The sequence below is a fragment of the Macaca fascicularis genome, chromosome 1 (genome assembly GCF_037993035.2).
Source record: "Macaca fascicularis isolate 582-1 chromosome 1, T2T-MFA8v1.1".
NCBI lineage: Eukaryota > Metazoa > Chordata > Mammalia > Primates > Cercopithecidae > Macaca > Macaca fascicularis.
Window position 1 is genome coordinate 188,037,747 of NC_088375.1, and position 14,267 is coordinate 188,052,013.

The 14,267-nt window shown below is 39.3% G+C and overlaps 1 protein-coding gene across 14 annotated transcripts in view; it reads left to right on the forward strand.

Moving 5' to 3' along the window:
- Nucleotides 1-14,267, forward strand: part of ATPAF1 (ATP synthase mitochondrial F1 complex assembly factor 1) — a 49,356-nt gene that overhangs the window by 5,701 nt on the left and 29,388 nt on the right. For 13 of the 14 annotated variants that reach the window (XR_010578703.2, XR_010578705.2, XR_012420547.1 and 10 more), the window contains exons 3-6: nt 3,306-3,356; nt 3,875-3,937; nt 8,313-8,363; nt 9,558-9,605. Coding sequence is in view for 7 of the 14 variants with exons in the window: in XM_074007640.1 (XP_073863741.1) it covers nt 3,306-3,356; nt 3,875-3,937; nt 8,313-8,363; nt 9,558-9,605 (213 nt within the window). In the remaining 7 variants the exon portion in view is untranslated. Of the gene's footprint in view, nt 1-3,305; nt 3,357-3,874; nt 3,938-7,348; nt 7,495-8,312; nt 8,364-9,557; nt 9,606-14,267 lie in introns of those variants that run through there. The other variant, XM_074007654.1, reaches the window with a different exon arrangement.

The following is a 14,267-nucleotide window of genomic DNA, read 5'->3' on the forward strand; positions in this document are numbered from 1 at the left end:
TTTGAGTCATTGGTTCCCAACCACATGGGACTCAACATCCCCCTTGATAATACATTTTTTAAAAATTCTCCCTTTTCTACCCTGAAATAAAACAATAGATATGTAAAAATATAACCTACCTGTATGTATAACCTCAGGTGGGAAAATCAATATAATGCCCTAACCATAATATAAAGGAAAGCATTTTTTAACAAAATACATATTTTAGCATGTAAATATTAGGGCACGACTACACTGTGAGACCTAATGTAGTCATGAGGTGCTTCCACCTATTTGTGAAATAACCATGAACATGTAAGCAGCAAATACTGACTGGCAAATGGGTGTTATGTTGATAATTATAAAAACTCTAAAACCACCGGGCATGTTGGCTCACACGTGTAATCCTAGCACTTTGGGAGGCTGAGGCGGCAGATCACTTGAGGTCAGGAGTTCAAGACCAGCCTGGGCAACATGGTGAAACCCCATCCCTACTAAAATGCAAAAGAAAAATTAGCTGGGCGTGGTAGCTGTAATCCCAGCTACTCAGGAGGCTGAGGTAGGAGAATTGCTTGAACCCAGGAGGCGGAGGTTGCAGTGAGCGGAGATTGTGCTACTGCACTCCAACCTGGGTGACAGAGCAAGACTTCGTCTCCAAAAAAAAAAAAAAATTCCAGGCCAGGCACGGTGGCTCACGCCTGTAATCCCAGCACTTTGGGAGGTCAAGGCAGGTGGATCACAAAGTCAGGAGATCGAGACCATCCCAGCTAACACTGTGAAATCCCATCTCTACTAAAAAAATACAAAAACTTAGCCGGGCATGGTGGCGGGCACCTGTAGTCCCAGCTACTCAGGAGGCTGAGGCAGGAGAATGGCATGAACCTGGGAGGCAGAGCTTACAGTGAGCCGAGATCGCACCACTGCACTCCAGCCCAGGTGACAAAGTGAGACTCCAACTCAAAAAAAAAAAAGAAAACCTCCAAAACCACGAGCAGTGTTGTTATCAGTGACCTATGATTCCACAATCACAATGTAGAATCTTTCAAGTTATATAGTAGTTGCATTTCTGGAAATTTTAGTATTTATTAAAGCTGTATTTAAAAAAAAGGTTCTAGGCCCAAGTAATTATAAATATTGAAATATTATAGGTATTTTCACCTGCAAGAATGTCTGGCTAGACATTAAAAAGTTGTACAGGATGAGGGAAAGTTTTTTATTATGTAGGACCCATCTCATTTGGCACCCTTCCCATAATGCAGATATCAATATCCAGTAAACTTCTATGATAACCATAAAATTATCCGCACAGATTTCCAAAGCATGCATAGTAGGGAAGTAAAGCACCCATTTAAAGTTCGTATTAAATGTTTCTGATTTTTGGCATGTAGCTTCAACTGCTTTAATTACCTTATTTCATCAATTCTAAAGCTCACTCTTATTTTTCTCATTTTAACATCACTAAAATTGTCTTATAATTGATGTGACAGGAAAGTATTGTGCTATTTAATTGGCATCATTTTCTGATGCATAAAATAATGGTGCATCTTAAGATATGATGTCTTAGATTTGATAAAATGCAATACGCTTATACTTAGGGCTTAAATTTTTTATTTCTGTAAGTGAAAATGGGTACAAATAATGGATTGGAGAGACATTGTGTAAAAACCAATACGTGAGGCTTCATGATTGAAAGGTGAAAGCAGCTGTGCAAGTGGAGGTTTTGTTTTGTTTTTGTTTTGTTTTCATGGTACACCTGAGAATGAGTGGTATGGAAATGAAATTCTCGTCGGGCACGGTGGCTCACGCCTGTAGTCCCAACACTTTGGGAGGCCGAAGCAGGCAGATCACTTGAGGCCAGTAGTCAAGACCAGCCTGGCCAACATGGTGAAACCCCATCTCTACTGAAAATACAAAAAATTTAGCCAGGCATGGTGGCACATGCCTGTAGACCCAGCTACTTGGGAGGCTGAGGTGGGAGAATCACTTGAACCTGGGAGGCAGAGGTTGCAGTGAGCTGACATTGAGCCACTGCACTCCAACCTAGGCAACAGAGCAAGACCCTGTCTCAAAAGAAAAAAAGAAAGACAGAAAATGAAATTAACTCCTTTTCAGATGGCTTACATATGAAGGAACGGTTACACCCGGATGTTGTCAGTGTATAGGTGCATAACCAAAAAAACTAAAGTGTGTTCAACAGGCTTTTCTCTGATCTGTGGGTACAGGTTCTGTGACCATCATTTATGAAAAGTGTGGATTAATTAAAGCACAGAGTGACTAAAGGCAAGGTTTTATGCAGAAAGTGTTTTTCAGCCTCAGAATCCCAGGTGTAGAATGTACTTCTGAGAAGCACAGCCTTGAGTGGAAGACTCAGAACAACCCATCCCTACTATCAGAAACAACTCAAAACAGGATTTACTGGCTATGACCTTTATGAGAGATAATGGCTAAGAGACAAAATAATCACTTTCAGTTGTTTTTGGCCTTTTTTGAAGGGAGTCTAATTTGATGGAGGAAACATTAAGATTGAACACTCAAAAAGACTCTAGTCTGCTGAGGATGCCTACCATCAAAGTGTTGTCAGAGATAAGCAGTATCCTTGGATAACACATCTTTCCATTTCTTACCACTTCTATAGTTCAGTGTGGAATAGGTCAGAACAGAGCATAGTAATCCCAAGCAGGCCTAATCCTGGGAAGAAATCCCTCATATCCACAGTGGCAGGTGGAGAATGGACTGTCAGTACTAGTAGATGATAGTTTACTGACAGAGAAATCTTATCTCTGAATGTCAGAATCTTAGAGGAAAGTTGTTGTCTTATAAACGATAATTTTTATTTTTATTTCTTTTTATTTATTTATTTTATTTTATTTTATGAGACAGAGTCTCACTCTGTTGCCTGGGCTAGAGTGCAGTGGCGTGATCTCAGCTCCCTGCATCCTCCGCCTCCCTGGTTCAAGCAGTTCTCCTGCCTCAGCCTCCCAAGTAGCTGGGATTATAAGCACCCGCCACTATGCCCAGCTTATTTTTTGTATTTTTAGTTGAGGCGGGGTTTCATCATGTTGGCCAGGCTGGTCTCAAACTCCTGACCTTGTGATTCTCCCGCCTCGGCCTCCCAAAGTGCTGGGATTACAGGCGTGAGCCACTGCGCCCAGCCAACAATAATTTTTAAAGTAGTGTTAAATTTTTAGAACAATTATTATAAAAAGTGGAAAGAAGTGAGTTCTCACATGCAAAATTATTTAATGAGATTGGGTAACTCACCTAGTTTAGTGACCTTTGTTCTTATGAGTAAAGTGTAGATTAATATCTTGTCTTATATATTTCAGACAGATGCCTTGGGGAAACAGTCTGTGAAGAGAGGATTCACTAAGGACAAGGTAGGTTTCTAATTAAACAGAGGAAAAAAAGCTTGAAGTCATATGGTACATCTAGAACAAGAGGCTGCAAATTTGAACATAAGTACTGTGGTTCAATTATTTTGTGTAAGGTGATTTTCCATCTGTAAAAGTGAGAAATATTTCTATGAACTTTTGTGTCCTTGACCATGACCCCTAGCATAGCAGTTTAATTAAAAATAACAACCAAACTTTCTCCTCTTACCAGCTGCAAAGTGCCGCAGGACTCATTGGTAAGGGTGAAGCATTTGGGAAGTACATGGCAACCTAATAGAAACTCTTCAGGAACAGAACTGTGAAAACCTGTCTGGGCTTGGGGGCTCACTTTCTCTGAGCATGTGGGCTTTCTTATACTTGTTTTCTGCTTTTGGAAATCTGTTTCACTGCCTTGATGTGTTTGCCACGGGCTTAGAGATAAGAGTTAAGCTGTTTTGTTTTGTTTTGTTTTGTTTTGTTTTGTTTTAATTATGTGTTAATTGGTTTTTATTTTCTCTTTGAAGACTCTCAGTTCAATCTTTAACATTGAGATGGTAAAAGAAAAGACTGCAGAAGAAATAAAACAGGTAATGAATGAAAATGGGCTGGCATGCTCTATGAAAATGTGAATTCTGTGAACCAAATCTGAGAGTACATCTTCTGACACCTCTTTCTAGCCATAATGAAAGGTGATAATAAAAGGCAAAAGTGATGAATTACTTGAAGAACAATGTCATAAGAAAACTTGTCTTCTTTGTGACTCTTATATGTCTAATCAACTTGTATTTCTACTTTCTTTTTCCTTCCTATAATCCACATCTCCTGTAACCCTCTTCAGTACTTTATACCTGGATTACTGCACTACCTTTCCAAATAGGTTTCCCTGCTCCTATTTTTTCCACTCCACCCATAATATGCTCATCAACTGAGTCCTCTGAAACTTCTTCTTTCATTATGGAGAAGTATAGTGTATTGGTTTAAAAATACAGACTCTAGAACCAAGCTGCTGGTTTTAAGTCCTAGCTCTGCCACTTACTAGCTATAGGACTTGGACAAGTTAACTTATCTGGGCCCTAGTTTTCCTATTTAATTAAAGTGGAGCAAATAATAGTACTTACCTCATAGAGTTATTTGGATAATTAAGTGAGTTAACATTTTTTATCACTTAGAACAGTCCCTGGCACAGAGTAAGTGCTATATTTATGTTTTTAAATAAGTGGGAAAAAAATATATTAGGAACCTGGTCACAAATGTTCAATGACTTCCTGTATTCCTTTTCTTGGCATTCATAGCTCTCCATTATCAAAGGACTTTCTGCAGGAAGCTTCCTGAACACTTTCCTTCAAAGCACTCAAGAGCTATCCTGCCTGTTTGGTCATTTATATTTTTATACCTGTGATTCTTTTCTCTCTAATAAGCTATTTTTTTCCAGCATTCCTTATAGTTCCATGAATTATATATTAGGTAGATTGAAAGGATCAAAAGAATAATAAAAGCAGCATACTCTGTATCAGGTACAATGCCTAATGCTTCATATGCATTATTTCATTAAATTCTTTTAACCACCCCGTGAAGTGGGTGCCATTATTCCCAGTTTACAATTGAGGAAACTGTGACTTAAAGAGATTATGTAACTTAGTCAGTGGTAGAGCTGAGACTCAAACCCATGTCTATTTGACTCTGCATCATATTCCCACAACTGGAAGTTGTGCTAGTTACCATGGGTTTCCTTGGGATGCTGTATCATTTATTTTAGCACACATTTAATGCATACCAATTAAATGTCAGACTTTGTGCCAGATACAGAGATAAATGAGAGAATCCTCATCCCCAAAGAGTTTTAGCCTCCACAAAACGGATCAGATCAGCACAGGGTTCTTTCTGTTAATAGAGGCATATGCAAAGTGTCAGGGAGAACTCAGGCTGTGCCTTTGGCACTTTGGGAAGAAGTGCCAAAGGAACATGGACACTTTAGGGGAAAATTAAATAGAAGTAATCAGAATATGGGCTGGGCACAGTGGCTCACGCCTGTAATCCCAGCACTTTTGGAGGCCGAGGCGGGTGGATCATGAGGTCAGGAGATTGAGACCATCCTGGCTAACACAGTGAAACCCCGTCTCTACAAAAAATTAGCCGGGCATGGTGGCAGGTGCCTGTAGTCCCAGTTACTCAGGAGGCTGAGGCAGGAGAATGGCATGAACCCGGGAGGCGGAGCTTGCAGTGAGCCAAGATTTCACTATTGCACTCCAGCCTGGGCAACAGAGTAAGACTCTGTTTCAAAAAATAAATAAATAAATAAATAATCAGAATATGCTGTCCTTAAAATGAGAAGACAGTGTTTTGACATGCAAAAAAAGAAAAGGTAAAGCAACCTTATGCCACATTGAAAGTAGTTTCCATAGGTCCTAGGAGTTAATAGTCCTTTTGTGCTCTGTGTTGATTAGATGGATCACACTTTGATTAGTATCTTCTACTGGGGCCCCATATTTTAACAGAAATGTTGACCAAAGCAGACCAACTCTAAAGGAAGTTGACCCATTCTTCAACACTAGCTCACTGTGGTGTCACCTTGGTTATGATACCCTCCTCTACTTCTATGCCTTTGTTAGTGTTGTCATTCTCTGCTTCAAATGTGTCTCTTATCTCCTTCTCCTGCCTTACCTGTTATCTTCCCAGCATCCTTATTTCCCTACTAACTCCTAATCATTCTTCAGGATACAGTTCAAGTGTCCCTTCCTCTGGCACTTTTCCCTGCCCTGGGTTAAGTGCCTCTTTTATATTACATGTTTCTTATTATGTCACAATCATCTGTCATTCAACCAACATTTTTTAGTACTTTTTGGGTTGCAAGGCATTGGTGACAACACAGCAGATACCTGCCTACAGGGGGCTTGCAAACTAGTGAGGGAAATAGATCCAGATGCAAATGATCTTATTATGAAGTAGCATATCGTAGACATCTTAAGAGAGGTATAAAATATGAAAGCAAGGGGGAGGAAATAAATAACATAGAAAAGCAACTCATAGGAAAACTTCTGACTGTAATATCAAGGGAGACTACATGGAAGAAGAAGCATATATAGGCTAAGCTTCAGAGGACAGGAAGAATTTGGGAGGTCAGAGGTAGGAAAGAAAGGCTTTCTAGTCAGAGCCAATAACATGTAAAAAGGCATGGGAAGGCAAAAATAAAATGGTAGTAAAAAATAAGAATACGGAGCATCTATATGATAATGGTAAATAATAAAAAGACAATATTGCATATATGCTACATCTATGTATACTGTAAAAGAAAAATTCTTAAGACATACTGGAAAGAAAATAACAGTGGTCTTTGTTAGGGTGGTACGACTATGGGCATTTTTTCCTTTTCCCTATTTTCTAATTTTCAAATTTTATTATATAATTTTTTTATTCCCTACTTTTTGGTATTTGCATCATGAAGGTCAACTGTACCTTCCTTGTTCTTTAGTGCCAAGCAGAGGTAGGACTTCTGACTGGTGCATACCATAGATCCAACAGACCTTATCTCTTCCACATGTAGAAGACTTTCTGGAAGCAGGATTTTAAGAGCTGCCTGTAACATGCCAACAATATCTAACATGGTTTTGCTGTGTCCCCACCCAAATCTCATCTTGAATTGTAGTTCCCATAATCCCCACATGTCATGGGAGGGACTCAGTGGGAGGTAATTGAATCATAGGGGCAGTTACCTCCATGCTGTTCCCATGATGGTGAGTTCTCATGAGATCTGATGGTTTTATAGAGGGCCTTTCCCCCTTTTGCTCCTTCTTCTTCCTGTCACCATGTGAAGGACGCATTTGCTTCTCCTTCCGCCATGATTGTAAGATTCTTGAGGCCTTCCCAGCCTTGTGTAACGTGAGTCAATTAAACCTCTTTCCATTATAAATTACTCAGTCTCTGGATTAAGAAAATGTGGCACATTTACACCATGGAATACTATGCAATCATAAGAAAGGATGATTTCATGTCCTTTGCAGGGACATGGATGAAGCTGGAAACCATCATTCTCAGCAAACTATCACAAGGACAGAAAACCAAACACCACATGTTCTCACTCATAAGTGGGAGTTGAACAATGAAAACACATGGACACAGAGTGGGGAACATCACACACTGGGGCCTGTCGCGGGGTGGAGGGTTGGGAGAGGGATAGCACTGGGAGAAATACCTAATGTAAATGACAAGTTGATGGGTTCAGCAAACCACCATGGCACATGTATACCTATGTAACAAACCTGCACGTTGTGCACATGTACCCTAGAACTTAAAGTATAATAATAAAAATGATAAATAAATTGCCCAATCTCGGGTATATCTTTATTAGCAGTGTGAGAATGGACTAATACAATATCTAACAAAAGCTAACATTATTTGTCGTGTTTGTTCTGTGACAGGTGCTGAGCTAAGCACAGACCTACATTATTTCAGCTAGTCGTGACAATTGTGTGAGGTTATTAATGCTATTTTATTGATGTTATTTAGGGAGTTTTCAGTAATTTGCCCAAGGTAGTATAGCTAGTAAATGACTGGAGCTGAGATTCACATCCAGGTCTGCCTGACTCTGAACCCTGAGCCCCAGTCCTGACTCTCTGGGAAGGCTCACAGTTAGCTGGGGAAGTGTGGGTTTGGGGAGGAAATAAAAATGTGAAAAAAAAGAAGTTGTCTATCACACACAACTTATTAAAAGGAATGATTTTTAAAGTCATAGAATCAGTTTCTCTGTCAGGAATTTGTTATTAAGAGTTACAGTTTAATCATCTATAAGAGTGGGTTGTATTAAATCTTTTTTGTAATGTGCTAGTAATGAAAGCGTTACATTGGGTTTTTCCTCTCTGTTATCAAATAGCATATTCCTCTGAACAATGAAAGCTGTCACCATTTCTTGGCACATGTTGAAAAGATTACCCACATGTCACAGACACCCCTCTCTTTTCTGTACAGATTTGGCAGCAATATTTTGCAGCAAAAGATACAGTCTACGCAGTTATTCCTGTAAGTAGTTTGGAGGGGGAAATGAAAGTGTTACAACATGAAAGTCAGTTCTCTAACCTTAGCAGGCAGTTGCCTTTACTTTTCCTATGTTTATTGCCTCTTGAGAAGCTGCATTTTACAGCCCTGAGAGTTTTTATTATGCCCTGAGCACCAGAGATTGGAAGCTCCATATGGTATATTTATGGCTCTTGTTTTCCTTCTTTCTACTTTAGAAATGTCTCTGAGTCAAGTCTCTGACAAGGGAGCGTGGTATAAGTTCATGTTGCTGAGTAATTTCCAGATGTCTTTTTTTTCTTACTGATGTTTTCCAACCAAGCTGTTGGAATTTAAGACAGGGCCTGTAGCATAGCTTTTTTCCCTTCTTGCCTATAAGCGACCTATGCCTGAGCTGAGTTGGAGCCTCTTCCTAGTCTTTCTCTGGCGAATATTCCCCTTAGCAAGTGGCATTTTCTTGGTCTTTCCCTTCTTGAAATTATTCTTAGAGATGGTCACCATCTACTGCTTGACCATTAAGGTCTGTGACAGAGAAGGGATGCTGCTGGCTTCTCTGGTTTAATGTTTTGCTGGCCTCCACTATAATAAAGCATTTGAAGTAATGGATTATCAGCTAGTTTTTTAATTGCTTTTCCCTGAAGGAGGGGTGGGGGCTTAGGTTAAGTTTCTATCAAGCACACAAAGGTATACAGAGATTACATGAGTAAATGTAAGATTAAGGAGGAAAACATAGATGGAGGATAAAGCCAGGCTTTTTGGTAGTTATGATGGTATCACTATCTTTTTTTTTAATCTCTCATATATGTATACCCTTATCCTACATGAATTCAACAGCCAGAAGAAGAGTCTTCTCTTTTGTGATGTTTTAGATCTCTGATACTGACTCATTGTTTGAACAGGCCTTCTCAGCTCTCCCTCAAACTGACTTGGTGACTTGATGTCTCTGACACTTGTTAAAGTTCCCTGGAGCATTTGGAGCATTGGTGCACCTAGTCTTTACACATAATTCTGACAATGAACAGCAAAACAGACGTCTGGTTTTTCCTGTCTTTCTGTCATAAGAGTGATTTGAAAATAATGACACTTAAAAGACCGTTTTAGTTGTATTATAATTCTAGAATTCAGTCTTGATGAATTTACATGTGATTGTGGCCTTTTGTGTTTTTGTGTAGGTTAACTTTATTCTTTTCCAACCTGCAGGCAGAAAAGTTTGATTTGATCTGGAACCGGGCTCAGTCCTGTCCAACAGTAAGTTTCTGGTGGTCATGTAAGGGTTGCTTATCAATGTTGCCAAACAAGTATTTTCCAACCAATCACATCATATTCCATACTGTCTCACATGTTTTAGTGCTCTGTTTACTTAATAAAGATGCTCACATGTTGATTGTACTAGTAAGTGACATTTTCAGCCTTATGAAATCATGTGGGTTTGGCCCAGTAAGCCTCTGGCTTTTTAGCTCCCTACCACATCAGCCCTTTCTGATGCAGATCTTAATCTATCAGTACAAGTGCATTTTGGAAGATATCTGAGACCTTAATCTTTTCAACTTTTTTTTTTTTGCTTTTATTATTATTTTTAATTGACATAATTATACATATTTATGGGGTACAGTGTGATATTTCAATACATGTGTGCAGTGTGTAATGATCAAATAAGAATAATTAGCACATCTGTCACCTCAAACATTTATCATTTCATTGTATTGGTAACATTCAGAATCCATTCTTCTAGCTACTTGAAAATATACAATAAACTGTTGTTAATTATAGTAATCTATAGCACCATAGACTACTAGAACATATTTCTCCCATCTAGCTCTACTTTTGTATCCCTTAACCAACCTTTGGCTATTCCCTCCTCTAGTAACCACTGTTCTGCTCTCTACTTCTATGAGATTAGGTTTTTTTTTTTGTTTTTTTTTTTTTAGCTTCCAGCATACGAGTGAGAACATGTGGTATTTGTCTTTCTGTGCCTGGCTTATTTCACTTAACGTAATGTTCTTCAAGCTCATCCATGTTGTCACAAATGACAGAATTTGTTTTTTTTGTGTATGGCTAAATAGTATCCCATTGTGTATAGACACCACATTTTCTTTATCCTTTCATTTGTTGATGGACAGTTAGGTTGATTCCATATCTTGGCTATTGTGAATAGTGCTGTAGTAAATATGGGAGTGCAGATATCTCTTCAACATACTGATTTCCTTTCCTTTGGATATATATCCAGTAGTGGGAATGATGGATCATGTGGTAATTCTCTTTTTCGTTTTTTTGAGGAATCTTTATAATGTTTTCCATAATGGCTATACTAATTTATGTTCCACCAACAGTGTATAAAAGTTCTTTTTTCTCCACATCTTCACCAGCTTTTTTTTTTTTTTTTTTTTTTTTTCATTTAGAGATGAGGTCTTACTGTGTTGCCCAGGATGGCCTTCAACTCCTGGCCTCAAATGACCCTCCCAACTCAGACTCCCAAAGTGCTGGGATTACAGGTTGTCTTTTTTTTTTTTCATAATAGCTATTCAAACTGGGCTGAGATGCCAGTTTTATTGGCAGTTTTCTTCACCGTTTTGGCTATGCTATCCTGGTAATATGTGCCTAAAAGGAATTAAGAGGTTGTAGCTGAAATACTGAGCTGTCAGAAGGCCTAAGGGAAAAGGAGTAGGTGGGATGGACCAGCTAACTTGGTATCAGTAATGATTTCTCAGGTTTTCAAAACATTTTTGGAAACATCGCTGAAAACAGAGAATACCTAAGTAAGTGGAAATGATATATACCATATTCATGGATTGGATGGCTCAGCTTGTTATATTTTGTTTTGTTTTGTTTTTTGAGACAGGATGTTACATTGTTGCCCAGGCTGGAGTGCAGTGGTGTGATCATAGCTTACTGCAGCCTCAATCTCTTGGGCTCAAGCAATACCCCCACCTCAGCCTTCTAAGTTGCTGGGATTACAAACATGCATCCCCATGCTCAGCTAATTTTTTTTTATGTTTAGTAGAGACAAGATCTCACTTATGTTGCCAAGGCTGGTCTCAAATTCCTCAGCTCAAGCAATCCTCCTGCCTCAGCCTCCCAACGTGCTGGGATTACAGGTGTGAGCCACTGTGCCTAGCCTTTGGTATTGTTAAGGTGTCACTTCTCTCCTAATTGGTCTCTAGATGAAATACAATACCATTCAAAACCCCACTAGGCATTTAAGAAATTGATGAGCTGGTTTTAAAATTTTACTTGGATATTTAAAGGACCTGAGATAGCTAAAACAATTTTGAAAAAGAACAAAGCTTGAGGACTTACATTTCCTGATTTCAAGACTTATTACAAAGATACAGTAATTAAAACAGTATGATATTGGCACAAAGATAGACATGTAGATTAATGGAACAGAGTAGAGTCCTGAAATAGACAAACATGTATGTGGTTAGTTGTTTTTCAACAAAGGTGTCAATAAATTAGAGAAAGGATAATCTTTTCAACAAATGCTGCTAAAACAATTGAAGATCGTGCACACACAAAAAAAGAACCTCTACTTTTACCTCACAGTGTATACAAAAATTAAAGTAGATCATAGAAGTAAATGTAACTGTTGTTGTTTTGTTTTTTGGAGATGGCGCTTCCTTTGTCACCCAGGGTGCAATGTGGTATGATCTCAGCTCACGGCAACCTCCACCTCCCAGGTTCAAGCTATTCTCCTGCCTTAGCCTCCCAAGTAGCTGGGATTAGCCACCACTCTGGGCTAATTCTTCTGTTTTTAGTAGAGACAATTTTTTTTTTTTTGAGTCAGAGTCTTCTGTTGCCCAGGCTATAGTGCAGTGGCGTGATCCCTGCTCACTGCAGTCTCTGCCTCCCAGGTTCAAGCAATTCTTGAGCCTCAGCCTCCTGAGTAGCTGAAGTTACATGAGCCCACCACCACACCCAGCTAATTTTTATATTTTTAGTAGAGACAGGGTTTCACCATGTTGGCCAGGCTGGTCTCAAAACTCCTGACCTCAATTGATCCGCCTGCCTCAGCCTCCCAAAATGCTAAAATTACAGGCATGAGTCACCGCACCTGGCCCATAAATGTAAGTTGTAAAGGAAAATAAAAAGAAGAAATCTAAATTACCTTGGGTTTGACAAAGATGTCATAAGTACATTACAAAAAGCACAAACTATAAAAGGAAAAAATCACCTTGGGCAATATAGTGAGACTTTGCCTCTACAAAAAAAAATTTTCAAGCACCTGTCATCCCAGCTGCTCAAGAGGCTGAGGTGGAAGGATCACTTGAGCCCTGGAGGTGGAGGTTATAGTGAGCCCAGACTGGACGACAGAGCAAGACCATGTCTCTAAACAATAAAAATAGGCCAGGTGTGGTGGCTCACCCTTGTAACCCCGGCACTTTGGGAGGCCAAGGTGGGTGCATCAGTTGAGGTCAGGAGTTCAAGACCAGCCTGACCAATATGGTGAAACCCCATCTCTACTAAAAATACAAAAATTAGCTAGGCATGGTGGTGTGTGCCTGTAATCTCAGCTACTCCAGAAGCTGAGGCATGAGAATCGCTTGAACCTGGGAGGTAGAGACTGCAGTGAGCCAAGGTCACACCACTGCACTCCAGGCTGGGTGACAGAGTGAGACTCTGTCTCAAAAAAATAATAATAAATAAATTAGATTTCATCAAAATTAAAGCATTCTATTTGCATACCCAAATAGCTTCTACATTCATAGCAACATTAGTCACAATAGCCAAAAAGCATAAGCAGCTCAAGTTATATCAGAAACTCTAATAACTCAATAATAAGAGGACAGACAAATGGACAAAAGATTTGAACATTTTATCAAACAATGGCAGATAAGCACCTGAAAATATACTTGACAGCATTAGTCATAATGGGAATCCAAATTACAACCACAGTGAGATACCATTAGAATGACTAAAATTTCAAAAACTGATCATACCAAGTGTTGGTAAGAATGTGGCACACCTGGAACTCTCCTATACTGCTGGTCATATTGCAAAATGGTACAACCACTTTAGAAAATAGTTTGGTGGTTTCTTTAAAAATTAAGCATACACCTGCCATACTAACTAGCCATTCCATTTCTAGATATTTTCCCGAGAACTCAAAGAATATGTCCATAGAATGACTTGTGCACAAATGTTCAAGCAGCTTTATTTGTAACAACCAATGCTAGAAACAATTCAAATGTCTGTCACTAGTGCACAGGAATTGTGGAAAGAGAGAATGTGTGCATGTGTGTGTGTGTGTGTGTGTGTGTACATACACAATGGAATAATATTCAGCAGTAAAAAGGAATGAACTATTGATACATTCAACAACATGGTGTTTTGCAAAGGGGCCATATGTGCGAAACGACCCCCAAATGCTGAAGGAGCTGAGAAACCAAAGAAGGAGGCAGACAAATCCAATTTGTGGGTACAGGTTGATTTACTGGGGGAACTTACAGACAGAAGTGTGGTATTGAGTTGCTGCAAGACAGGTAGATCTCCACGCCACAACCAGACAGACCCAATATATCTTATATCTTGGGGAAAGTATACATGCTCTGGAAGGAACGTGTAGGTGGATACAGTCATCACCGTCTGTGATTTCTGCAACAGCATCAAGGATTGTTTTGGAAGAAACTTACAGTGAATAGATGTTTCTACATAAAGAGTAATACATCAGCTAGACATTTGGGAGGCATTCCTGGACTTGGGGTTAATCAGAAGTCACATGTTGGACTAGCATTTAAAATAAAGTCACTCTTGTTCCCACACATGGATAGATCATGAAACAATCATGCTTAGTGAAAGTAACCAAACCAAAAAAGTACTTATTCTGTGGTTCCATTTTTACAAATTTCTACAAATGCACACTAACCCATAGTGGCAGAAAGCAAATCAGTGGTTGCTTAGGGACAGTGAGGG